This window comes from Nanorana parkeri, unplaced genomic scaffold (genome assembly GCF_000935625.1).
Source record: "Nanorana parkeri isolate BGI_ZX_2015 unplaced genomic scaffold, ASM93562v1 scaffold533, whole genome shotgun sequence".
NCBI lineage: Eukaryota > Metazoa > Chordata > Amphibia > Anura > Dicroglossidae > Nanorana > Nanorana parkeri.
Window position 1 is genome coordinate 199,746 of NW_017306801.1, and position 12,103 is coordinate 211,848.

Below are 12,103 nucleotides of genomic sequence, written 5' to 3' on the forward strand. Positions count from 1 at the left end.
ATTTATAAAGAGATTGGAGTACGCAGAGCCCTCAGAGAGGCGCAGAGCACTCAGAGACGCGCAGAGCCCTCAGAGACGCGCAGAGTCCTCAGAGACGCGCAGAGTCCTCAGAGACGCGCAGAGTCCTCTCTTTTTCTGTGTCCCCTGTTATCAATGATGAGGAATCCTCTATACTGAGCGTTCCTGTTCAGTCATAACATGAGGACAGAGTATGGTTACTATATCTACAACTATGAATGAACAGGAAGTGATGTAGATCACTTCCCATTTATAATTGAGGATATAGTACCGTATTTGCCGGCGTATAAGACGACCCCCTACTTTTTATGTTAAAATATAGGTTCTGGGCTATACTCGTCGTATGAGACGAGTATAGCCCAAAATAATGTTTAAATGTACCCACTAACATCCATGGCGGTATTCCCGAGTGTGGCTCTGGGTTAATTTTCAGTACCATAAGCGGTAACCCCGAGCCACACTCCGGATTGCAGTCTATTACCTTGTCCACGATCCGCCGCTGTGTCCTCCGCTGAGCCAATCACGGCAGTCTTTGTATTAATGAATACAGGCTTTGTATTCATTAATACAAAGCCTGCCGTGATTGGCTCAGCGCGGTATACTGTATGTAGCCGAAGCGACATACAGTATACCGTATCCTTCCGTATGTACCCGGCGTATAAGACGACCCCCGATTTTCGGGGGATGTTTTAAGGTCTCAAAACCCGTCTTATACGCCGGCAAATACGGTAACCATACGATGCCCTCAATTATGTAGATTCTCGGGCGGCTGCAAAGGATCATGGGACGGGCGAATGCGCAGTTCAGATCTTCGGCCGGGAGACGAGGAGAGACGCAAGGTAAGTCAATGCATGCGGTCCGGCAGTGAGCACCCGCACAAGACACCGTGGGACCGGAAGTGCCAGGAAGAGAGAGGAGTCGGCACTGGATCTGAGACCGGCACCAGCGCTGGAGGGACTCTTGAAAAATACTGGAAAGATGATCGGATCAAGAGACATCATTCAAGTTAAGTCCTTACATGTTTTAACGTCGTTGTCAACCGCTTTTTCTACTGGAGGTCATACATGAAGTCCTGTCTATTGGTGGGTCTAATGATGAGGAAAAAGAACTAGATACGGATTGGATCCAACACTGGAAAACAGACCCGGTCCCCGCAGGCTCCCAGTACACGAGTGAGTGACGATGTTCATCTCCGCTGTTGACTCTGAACAGGAGATCGGTCACACATGTAATCCATTATGAAGGGGGCGGTCCTTCCCTGAAGAGATCCATATCCTGCTCACAGGTCAGAAAACATCGGCGGCCATCATCAGCGTCCTGTACAAAGGGCAGATAACACTGCAGCCTCCTGGAATGCAGCCTCGCTGTCACTGTAATCTGACTGAAGCAGACGTTCCATGGAAAACTACAAGTGGGACATAAGGAGAGCACAACAGGCAGCGGCCTGGGGCCCCAGACTATAGAGGGGCCCAGAAAAATAGAGTTCCAGGACGTCAGCGGCCGCAGCCTTCATAGTCTCTCCTTCATAGTTAGGATAACCGAAAGGATTATACCCAATATACATGCACGCTGCCTGTACCTGGAAGCATCGGTTCCACATCATCTGCGTCCATCATGCGTCTCATTGGCAAAGATTAAAAGCTGCACAAGATCCAAACACTGCGTTCCAAATCCTTCATCAATTCTTCCTAAACGCACCTCAGAAGCCAAACACCAACATCGGCGTCCTCTGACCCTTATGCATGATACCGTGTAATGGAAGAGACTGGGGAACGCACCGATACTAGTATTGGTATCGATACCAAGTAATACGAGTACTCGTATTCGCCCAAATGCTCCGATACCGGAACTTCCCGTCAGAGGGAGATTTCATCTGACCGACAGTGCCGTAGGGGAACATGGAGCCAGCTTCCCGTGCGATCATGAAGCTGGGCGGCAAGTAATGACCCGCCACCCGATTGGCCACGAAGCCAGTTCCATGCTGAATCAGCATCAGGCCAGCTCCATGCCAAGTGACCGGGAAGCCGGCTTCCCAGCCAATCAGCATCGAGCTGGCGGAACAGCCGGCTCCTTGCTGAGGGGCTGGAAAGCCGGCCTCCCGGCCAAACATGGGGCCGGCTTCCCGGGCAATCAGGAAGCCCGGCGGCATGTCATTACCCACCACTCGGCTTCCTGATTGCCCGGGAAGCCGGCTCCATGCCAGCGGAAGCACCGGTACTTGGTATCGACGAGTACCGAAAGCAAAGTATCGGTACTCGTGGTCCTGATCTAGTGGGATCTGCAGCAGTTTGGCAAAGCGCAGGTGTATCGAGCAATAGAATGCAACACACTTCTCACCAGTCACCTGACCAAACCCCAAAACTGTCAGGCTGGTGTTGTCAGATGTGGACAGCCGGCCATGCTTGGGGATTCTTTATGTGATTTATACGGCAGGTACGGCATTTATAAAATATAAGATGGAAGGGACGGCATTGGCGTTCCTTAACTACAAAGAATGTAACAAAAAATGCAAACTAGAACATGCGCGAGCCCCATCATGTGCCCCCTAAAGCCAGTGAGTGGCTATCTTTCCAAAGGTGACTGAAATCCCGACAGCTGTCATGGCAACAAGTGTCCCCAAAATTTTGCTTTTAGTTATGCATTAAGAGCTTCGAGCCAAGGATACCTACAGGGGGGTCACCCCTTCATGTGAGGGGAGGGTCATGTGACACCTATCACATGACCACCACACATGAAGTATGCCACGCCCCCGAATACTAAACTGCTATATACACACACAGCACCCCATCCGTGCCCGCCCCCGAGTCCCCCTATTGCCCACTAGTGGCAGTCCCACATGTAGAGGAGTGATATGACACAGATCACATGACCACTGCCAATACATGAACGCATTTCACCCAACATGACCACACATACAAGAGCCCATCACGTGACCAGTACCTCACACACGTACCAGCTACCACAGTGGCAACCAATACCAGGACACCGATATCCCGCTATTTACCGCGTACTCACCGGCACCCCGCTCTGCTAGGTACAGTACCAGAGACACCAGGACCAGCCAACCGGAGCCCGCTACCCTCATTCCGGCCACCGCCTCCCGGATTCCGTATTTACCGCCTTCCCGCCTCACCGCCACTCACACCACAAACCCCGCCCATCTGCTAAACCGCACCGCCTACCCACGGCGTAACTCCGCCCCCTTGGGGGAAGGCGAGCGGGAGAGCTGCGCTGGGAGGGGGGCGAAGCGACCACCCGATGAAAGTAGAGCTTGGTTCCTCCCCGCCGCTCGGCTATTTTCGTAACCCCTCCCCCTGCAGTTTGTCTATTTGACTAGCCCCGCCCCATCCCATCTTTATTGTTTTATGTGACGAATTAACCCCGCCCCTTCTCTAGACCGCCCCCCCCTGCAACCTCATAGCCCCGCCCTTCGTTCGCAACCTTAGTAGCTGATTGGGCTGCGGGACGTTCGCGCCCGTCCGCGGTCCAATCAGAAGTTTAGTTAGGTAGGCGGTTTGGCGGGAAAGCTGGGTTTTCGCGCCAGTCTGTTGGTGGAAGAAAGGACGCGGCGTGCATTGTCGGCAATCTTCGCACACGCGTTTCACAAAGTCAGAGGAAGTCATGGCCGCCCCGATGATCGCAGAGGTGGAGGATCAGGAGATCAGGGAGGCGCAGCGGGAGTATCTGGACTTCTTGGACGATGAGGTGATGTGCGAGCTCGTCATTCCTTGGGACAGACGCTGCTTTCATGGGGGCGGAAAGGCCCGATCTTTAAAGCTGGCCGATATGATCGTACAATTGTAGATTTTACATTTGTGGATCTACAGCAGGTTGCACGGTCACATCGTATAGTGTGTGCCTGGCCAAGCCCAATGCAATCTGATTGTACAATTTTATGTTTACCAAAACTTCATGTAATATAAGCATTACTTTTAATTAGTATTTAATCAGGGAGACTTATCGATCCAAAGGTGATTGTACAATCTGTACGATGTCTGCTGTGATTTGGGCACATAGGGAGCAATTTTGTGCTTGCCCTGTTTAAAACATACATGTGCAGGAACAATGCAGGCCCGAAGGGCCACCATACGTGTTACGGTTGCACCGTTCAATCGTGACCAGCTCTTTGTAATACCAATAGAGCTAAAAGAGATTGTATAACCGGATTGTTACATGTGATGAGCTAAAAAAAAGTGGAGACCGTCAGATCTGCATCCCTGCAATGAGCATCTAGAATATTGCTTGCAAATGGAAAGCCCTCATTGGTCAGCATGGTCACCTGACCCATCAGGCGTTTCCTGCCGAAGAGTGCTTCTCATAGGTCGGGTGACCCTGCTGAGTGCTAGGCTGCAGTGAGGTGTATGGACTGTACACAAGTGGTCTGCCGAAATCTCCGACCCATTGAGATCTCCAACTAGTGATGTCACGTTCCGTGACTTGCCAGTAGCGTGAGCAGATGGGCGCTAGTGCGTCAGCCTTAGAATCCTCATGGGGTTATCAAGCTCCCGTCCCTGAGGCTTCGCAATCCTCAATGAGTTCTCTGACCCCCGTCAGCGTGCCTGAGTGGTCACCTGGAAGCTCAGCCACCCGATGGCAATGCATGTTGTGCCGTTGGATGGGCACCCCGACACACCAATGCTATGTGGAGGACTTGATTCCACCGTTCGGTGACCGCTCAGGCGCACTGACGAGGGTTGGAGAACTTGATGGAGATTGTGAAGCCACGCAGGCGCAGTGACGGGTGTTCGACTCCATGAGGATTCTGACAGCGGCACGCGAGCGACATCTGGTCTAAATCTCCTGCTGGCACTAGATGTGACGTCACCAGTTGGAGATTTTGATGGGTCAGGGCCTTTGACAATCTTTGTTTCGCCCCCATCTGGTGACTGGCGGTCCTGCGTGTAGACGGCGCCCCCAAAGTTTTAAGACTGAAATGATTGGATTCATTTTTTCCATTACATTTTTTTTATCTTTTGGATTTCCCCATTTCAGGAGGATCAGGGGATCTACCAGAGCAAAGTCCGGGACATGATCAGCGACAACCAGTGCCGGCTTATCGTCAATATTAATGATCTCCGCCGGAAGAATGAGAAGAGAGCCAATCAGTGAGTACGGCCGGGAAGTATGAATGAGCGGCGCGCTTCTAAATGTCGACTCTTCCACACCGGATGTAGATGTGTAGCACCGTGGTGGTGAGCTGTACAGCTGCATTGACGCATGTGTGTGTGCCGCTGTCTTGCTCAGGGACTGCGCTCATTTGGTGCTCCCAGCATAGTGACCGCGTTGTTACTGATCGCTCCCAGTCACTGTTTATGATCGGCAGCCGATCAGACAGGCTTCCAATCACATGACCAGGAATGCCTGATTGGGATTTGGTAGGACCAGCTTCCAATGGCATGATCACATCACCAGCAAGTCTGAATGGGATTCGGTAAGACAGGCTTCCAATCACATGACCAGGAAGCCTGATTGGGATTTGGTAGGACCAGCTTTCAATCACATGACCAGGAAGCCTGATAGGGATTTGGTAGGACCAGCTTTCAATCACATGACCAGGAAGCCTGATAGGGATTTGGTAGGACCAGCTTTCAATCACATGACCAGGAAGCCTGATAGGGATTTGGTAGGACCAGCTTTCAATCACATGACCAGGAAGACTGAAAGCTGGTCCTACCAAATCCCTATCAGTCTTCCTGGTCATGTGATTGAAAGCTGGTCCTACCAAATCCCTATCAATCACATGACCAGCAAGTCTGATTGCGATTCGGTAGGCCAGGCTTCCTATCACATGACCAGGAAGCCTGTTTGGGATTCAGTAGGACAGGCTTCCAATCACATGACCAGGAAGCCTGATTTGGGAATCGGTAGGACAGCTTTCCTATCATGTGATCACTGTGACAGCCAGGCAGTGATCACATGACCGGGATGCCTATGTAATGCCTCCTGCCTTTTGCCTAAAGGGCCGGCTGGAACGGGTCGGACAATGACTGCTATGGCATGCTAGGGTTGGTTGTTTCTCCACTGGTACGCCAATCCTTGTTCCGTCCCTTATTTATATTTATGCCTTGATCGTCAAAGGCAGTGTAGGCAACCTTAACTAAAACTCCCATGAGGCATTGCAAGACAGCCACAGGTGTGACTTGCAGAGCCATGATGGAATTTGTAGTTTCATCCATAGCTGAGGTTGCTTATCCCTGTTCTATGGGTTGGAGGTGCATGTACACCCAAGAGTAAGAATGTCATAATGCAGCTTAGCAGCTCCTAGATGTGGTGGCTGCCTTAGTTTCCTTCCTGATTTAATGGTGACAACGCTCCCTGTGCTGTATATATGAAAGAACAGCGTTGTCACCCTTTTGACAGAGGATGTTGCAGCAAGGCGCTGCCTTCTCTTCTCATTCCCATAACCATGACATCACACCTTGATGTGAGGCAATCTCTGGCACGATTAGGATCGGCCACATTCACAGCCATTCCTAACTGCAGTTCCCATTGCATGATGGGATTTGCCATTTGCTGCAATGGGAACTGCAGTTAGGAATGGCTGTGAATGTGGCCGATCCTAATCGTGCCAGAGATTGCCTCACATCAAGGTGTGATGTCATGGTTATGTATATAGTGAGTGGAAGTGACATCACCACCTCCTCGATACCTCTTTTGGGTGCCTGGGTATCGCTGAGCTTTCTCTGTCCAATCACTGGCTTCAGAAAGTATTTTTCATGCAAAAATAAGGAAGTTGTATCAATGAAGGAATGTGTGATGTACGTAGGCGGGAAGTGTGATGTACGTAGGCGGGAAGTGTGATGTACGTAGGCGGGAAGTGTGATGTACGTAGGCGGTAAGTGTGATGTACGTAGGCGGGAAGTGTGATGTACGTAGGCGGGAAGTGTGATGTACGTAGGCGGTAAGTGTGATGTACGTAGGCGGGAAGTGTGATGTACGTAGGCGGGAAGTGTGATGTACGTAGGCGGGAAGTGTGATGTACGTAGGCGGGAAGTGTGATGTACGTAGGCGGGAAGTGTGATGTACGTAGGCGGGACGTGTGATGTACGTAGACGGGTAGTGTGATGTTTTTTAGGCTGGAAGTGTGATGTACGTAGACGGGAAGTGTGATGTACGTAGACGGGGGAAGTGTGATGTACGTAGGCGGTAAGTGTGATGTACGTAGGCGGGACGTGTGATGTACGTAGACGGGTAGTGTGATGTTTTTTAGGCTGGAAGTGTGATGTACGTAGACGGGGGAAGTGTAATGTACGTAGACGGGGGAAGTGTAATGTACGTAGACGGGGGAAGTGTAATGTACGTAGACGGGGGAAGTGTAATGTACGTAGACGGGGGAAGTGTAATGTACGTAGACGGGAAGTGACGGCCTGAATCATGAGCTGTCCCGGAGTTACCTGATGAGACGCGTTGTCTGTTCTCACCCACCTTCTCTGACCTCTCGCCCAGGCTGATGAATCACGCCTTCGAGGGGCTGATTGCCTTCCAGCGCGCTCTGAAGGATTTCGTTGCCTCCATTGACGCCACATACGCCAAGCAGTACGAAGACTTCTATATCGGCCTGGAAGGAAGCTTTGGTTCCAAGCACGTCAGCCCCCGGACCCTCACCTCCCGATTCCTGGGTTCCGCGGTCTGCGTGGAGGGTATCGTTACCAAATGTGAGTACATTGATTTATACTTGTAAATAACGCATTTGAAGTTACACTCCGCCCAATATCTGCACACACCGATGAAACACAGACATGTGCTCTCTCCTCCTATCAGCATGTTCCTTGTTGACAAATAAGCACTCCAGCACAACTAATTGGCTCCTTGTGCTGCTTCTTCCCCTCCCTGTCTGATCCCTGCTGCATGGGGACTGCAAGAGGCGGATTCCAAGTCAGATTATGGTGTAGCACTTACAGGTCATTTCACGTTCCCAACTGAATTTGGGGGGGGAATAGAATTACCCCCCCCCAATCCTTACCTGTCAACGGGCACTCCGTCCCATTGATGGCTGCCGGTGTACATTCGTTCAAAGCAGCACAGTCTCAGTTTTCTTAATTCTGCTTGCCAACTGTGGGCACTCGTTGGTGAGCGCTGTCACCTGACTATGCTTCTTGATAAGCGCTCCTCATTGGTCCGCACCATCAGAAAAGTTTCTCAGTCAGATGACCGTGCTGACCAATGAGTGCTCACCGTTTGCGAGTTTAAAATTCCCTGACCTCAGGGCTGTGCTGGTGTGTGCAGGTCCTACATCGGCAGCTGCGTAGGGGAATAGCCAGGGCTGCTATTACCCTTTGAGAGGTGATAGCAAAGGGGTGGGGGGAGGTCAGGTTGCTGGGGGCAGTTCCATTTTTTCCAAATTCACCTAGAAAAGTCGAATTACCATTAAATGATTTTTAAATAAACCCCTAAACTCCATTCCTTCATGTTCTTATATTCTGCCCTGACTTCAGCTTTACTATCCCCCTGGTAGAAATAGAACTTGTATGGTTATAGTGGTTACTTTGCCACCTAGTGGCAGATTTGTGTCACTGCAGCCTGAAAACAATATTATGAAACTGATAGTTGACTTTTGGTAGATTTTGGAGAGTTAAACTTCTCCTTGTTTGGCGAGAGTGGAAAGCATTCCTGCTAGGGATGCACCGATACCGGTGCATCCCTAGTTTTTCGGTAACGGGTACCAATACTTTGCTCTTGGTACTCGCCGATACTGAGTACCGATACCGGTGCTTCCTAGGCATTCAGGAAGTCGGGCGGTGGGTAATGACATACTGCCCTGCTTCCTAAATGCCCGGGCAGCCTGTTCCATGTTGTTTGGCCGGCTTGATTGTCATTTGCCAGGAAACCAGCTTCCCGGCCAGTCGGGAAGCCGGGCAGCGAGTAATGACCCGCCTCTCAGCTTCCTCATTGCCGGGAAGCCGGCTTCCCAGCCAGTCAGCAAGGGGCTGGCTCGAAGTTGTGGGCAATCAGCATGGAGCTGGCTTCCTGGCCAGTCAGGAAGCAGGGAGGCAGGGGGTCTTTACTCCTGATCGCACGGGAAGCTGGCTCCATGTTCCCCCTACGGCACTGCAAGTCAGAGGAAATCTTTCTCTGCCCGGAAGTTCCGGTATCTGAGCATTTGGGCGAGTACGAGTACTTGCCCAAATATTCTGTGTCGGCACCAATACTAGGATCGATGCATCCCTAATTCCTGCTCTGTAGCATACGTTGTAATACTTCAGGATACATTGGAACTATACGAAATCATTGCTGATATCGGATATGTGATTGCATGCAGTGACCTATCATACCAGATTCATTGTAGAGTTTATCATCATGCCTTGACACCAGTGTTTTGTCTGTGTTCAGGTTCTTTGGTACGCCCCAAAGTGGTCCGCAGTGTTCACTACTGTCCGGTCACGAAGAAGACCATCGAGCGCAAGTATTCAGATCTGACCAGCCTGGACGCCTTTCCCTCCAGTGCTGTGTATCCCACTAAGGTAAGAACCGCAGCCTAGGGGCGTCTAGTCATCTTAACCTTTTTACTATGGAGGAACCCTTTGCAATTCATTTTCTTATATTTATTATTCTATAGCGCTTTTCTCCCTGGGGACTCGAAGCATTTTTCAAAATGGTCTTGGGGCAGATGGGTGAGACAGCCATCTTGGACGCGCTCTGTAGAATAGGCCCAATTTCTCCAATCATCTTCCAGGACAGCAACCTGAGAGATGATTGGATCTTCAGTTTACAGGAAACACACAGACAAGGTTAAAAAAAACCCTTTCACCCCCCTCGTCCCTCAGTTTTTGATTGTGTTTCTTACCGCCTGGGTCAGCGCAATGTTTGTTTGTCCCGACTGGATGGCCTTGAGGTCAGCAGTCACCCTCTGTGGGGCTCTGCTAGGGTACTGGATTCCTGAGCCTTGCCTTCTTGTGGTACAGAGGTTGTTTCCATAGAAGAGGTAGCTGGGTCTCTCCCAAGCCTAAGGGTAGACACTCAGCCTATCTTTCCCTTGGGCTATTTGATAGGAGCCAATTAACGTGACGGCGTCTCTTTGGCTTGTGGAAGGAAACCGGAGCACTCGGAGGAACCCCAGGCAGAACATCCAGGACACTGTTTGCATTTTCTTCCTGTGTTTGCATGGGTTTATGCCAGGTACTTGGATTTCATCCTACACTCCAGTGTCCTGGCCAGGACCTGAGCTGAGGACCCCCAGTGTTGCAAGATAGAAGCACTAACCACAAGCCACGGTGCCGCCTGAACCTTTCCGGTTTCTGGAAACCCCTTCTAATCAATGGAGCGATCACCTATGGCACATTATAGTGTAGGATAGGTTGATAAAAATAGGTAGGTAAAAATAAGGGATGTGAAATACTTGGTGTATATGACATCCAGGGTTGCTAAATGCAGTGAAATGATGATTAAAACAAAAATGATCAGAGAAGTGCAGACCGTGAATAATGTAGCGTGGATGGTGAAGACCCTTCTCCCTTACAATGACAGTCAGTGGAGAAGATTGCCCTCACGTTGGTGGATGGTGAAGACCCTTCTCCCTAACAATGACAGTCAGTGGAGAAGATTGCCCTTACGTTGGTGGATGGGGAAGACCTTTCTCCCTTACAATGGCAGTCAGTGGAGAAGATTGCCCTCTCGTTGGTGGATGGTGAAGACCCTTCTCCCTTACAATGACAGTGAGTGGAGAAGATTGCTCTCACGTTGGTGGATGGTGAAGACCCTTCTCCCTAACAATGACAGTCAGTGGAGAAGATTGCCCTTACGTTGGTGGATGGGGAAGACCTTTCTCCCTTACAATGGCAGTCAGTGGAGAAGATTGCCCTCACGTTGGTGGATGGTGAAGACCCTTCTCCCTTACAATGACAGTGAGTGGAGAAGATTGCTCTCACGTTGGTGGATGGTGAAGACCTTTCTCCCTTACAATAAGTCGGCGGAGAAGACTGGTGGTGGGAGGAATGCTCTCCTTACACAAAACATAAAAAGATATTGGCCATCAATGGTTACTTATCATAGAGGCAGGGATCGCTATTAGCTCTTGGAACATCTAGAACAAGGGTAGGCAAACTTCAGCCCTCCACATGTGGTTAAACTACAAATTCCGTAATGCATCGGTCTGTGGCTGTCAATGTCTTATGGGATTTGTAGTTGGACCACAGCACGTGGGCCGGAGTTTATTTGCCTTTGCTCTAGGAGACCCCAAATTGAGAAGCTAATCTAGTGAAATGCATTGCATGTATCTAAGGCTTGATCTCCGTTGTCTGTGAGTTTATTAAAGAGGCGCTCCTAACCTGGAGGAGAGCTGCACAATAGTTTGCATCCTTAGCAGGCATCTGCAAAGTAAAGGATTTTCCTATAATGGGTTCCTTTATAATCAGTACAATGGTGATCCGACAGCTCAATGCTTCTGATTGCAGGATGAGGATAACAATCCGCTGGAGACAGAGTTTGGACTCTCCTTATACAAAGATCATCAAACGATCACCATCCAGGAGATGCCAGAGAAGGCCCCCGCCGGTCAGCTGCCGCGATCCGTGGACATCATTGTAGACGATGACCTTGTCGACAAGGTGAAGCCCGGGGACCGCGTGCAGATTATTGGGACCTATCGCTGTCTGCCATCCAAACAAAATGGCTACACGTCTGGCTCTTTCAGGTAATTGTGGATGTCTTTATGCTTTGTGTTGGAAATTTGTGCATTGCCTGGAAGATTATCCATTTGCCAATGTCCGTTAAAGATCAGCTGTAGTCTTTTCTTTCTCTTTCTTTTTCTTTCTCTCTCTCTCCTCTTTCTCTCTCACTTCCTCTTCCTTTCTCGCGCTCTCTCTCTCACTTCCTCTTCCTTTCTCTCTCCTTTCTTTCTCTCTCCTCTCTTTCTCTCTCCTCTTTCTCCTCTCTTTCCTCTTTCTTTCTCTCTGTTCTCTTTCTTTCTCTCTCTCCTCTTTCTTTCTCTCTCTCTCCTCTTTCTTTCTCTCTCTCCTCTTTCTTTCTCTCTTTTCTCTTTCTTTCTCTCTCTCCTCTTTCTTTCTCTCTCTCCTCTTTCTTTCTCTCTCTCCTCTTTCTTTCTCTCTCTCCTCTTTCTTTCTCTCTCTCCTCTTTCTTTCTCTCTCTC

The 12,103-nt window shown here is 50.0% G+C and overlaps 2 protein-coding genes across 2 annotated transcripts in view; one reads left to right on the forward strand and one right to left on the reverse strand.

Annotated features, from left to right (window-relative positions):
- XKR5 (XK related 5) overlaps positions 1-3,147 on the reverse strand; it is a 23,392-nt gene extending 20,245 nt beyond the window's left edge. The window contains exon 1 of the mRNA XM_018561602.1: positions 3,034-3,147. Within this exon, the coding sequence (XP_018417104.1) occupies positions 3,034-3,103 (70 nt within the window). The 5' untranslated portion in view covers positions 3,104-3,147. The remainder of the gene's footprint in view (positions 1-3,033) is intronic.
- Positions 3,148-3,483: 336 nt separating this feature from the next.
- The window catches only part of MCM3 (minichromosome maintenance complex component 3), a 21,726-nt gene continuing 13,106 nt past the window's right edge, over positions 3,484-12,103 (forward strand). The window contains 5 exon segments of the mRNA XM_018561609.1: positions 3,484-3,723; positions 5,011-5,123; positions 7,465-7,673; positions 9,349-9,479; positions 11,409-11,647. Coding sequence (XP_018417111.1) covers positions 3,640-3,723; positions 5,011-5,123; positions 7,465-7,673; positions 9,349-9,479; positions 11,409-11,647 — 776 coding nt within the window. The 5' untranslated portion in view covers positions 3,484-3,639.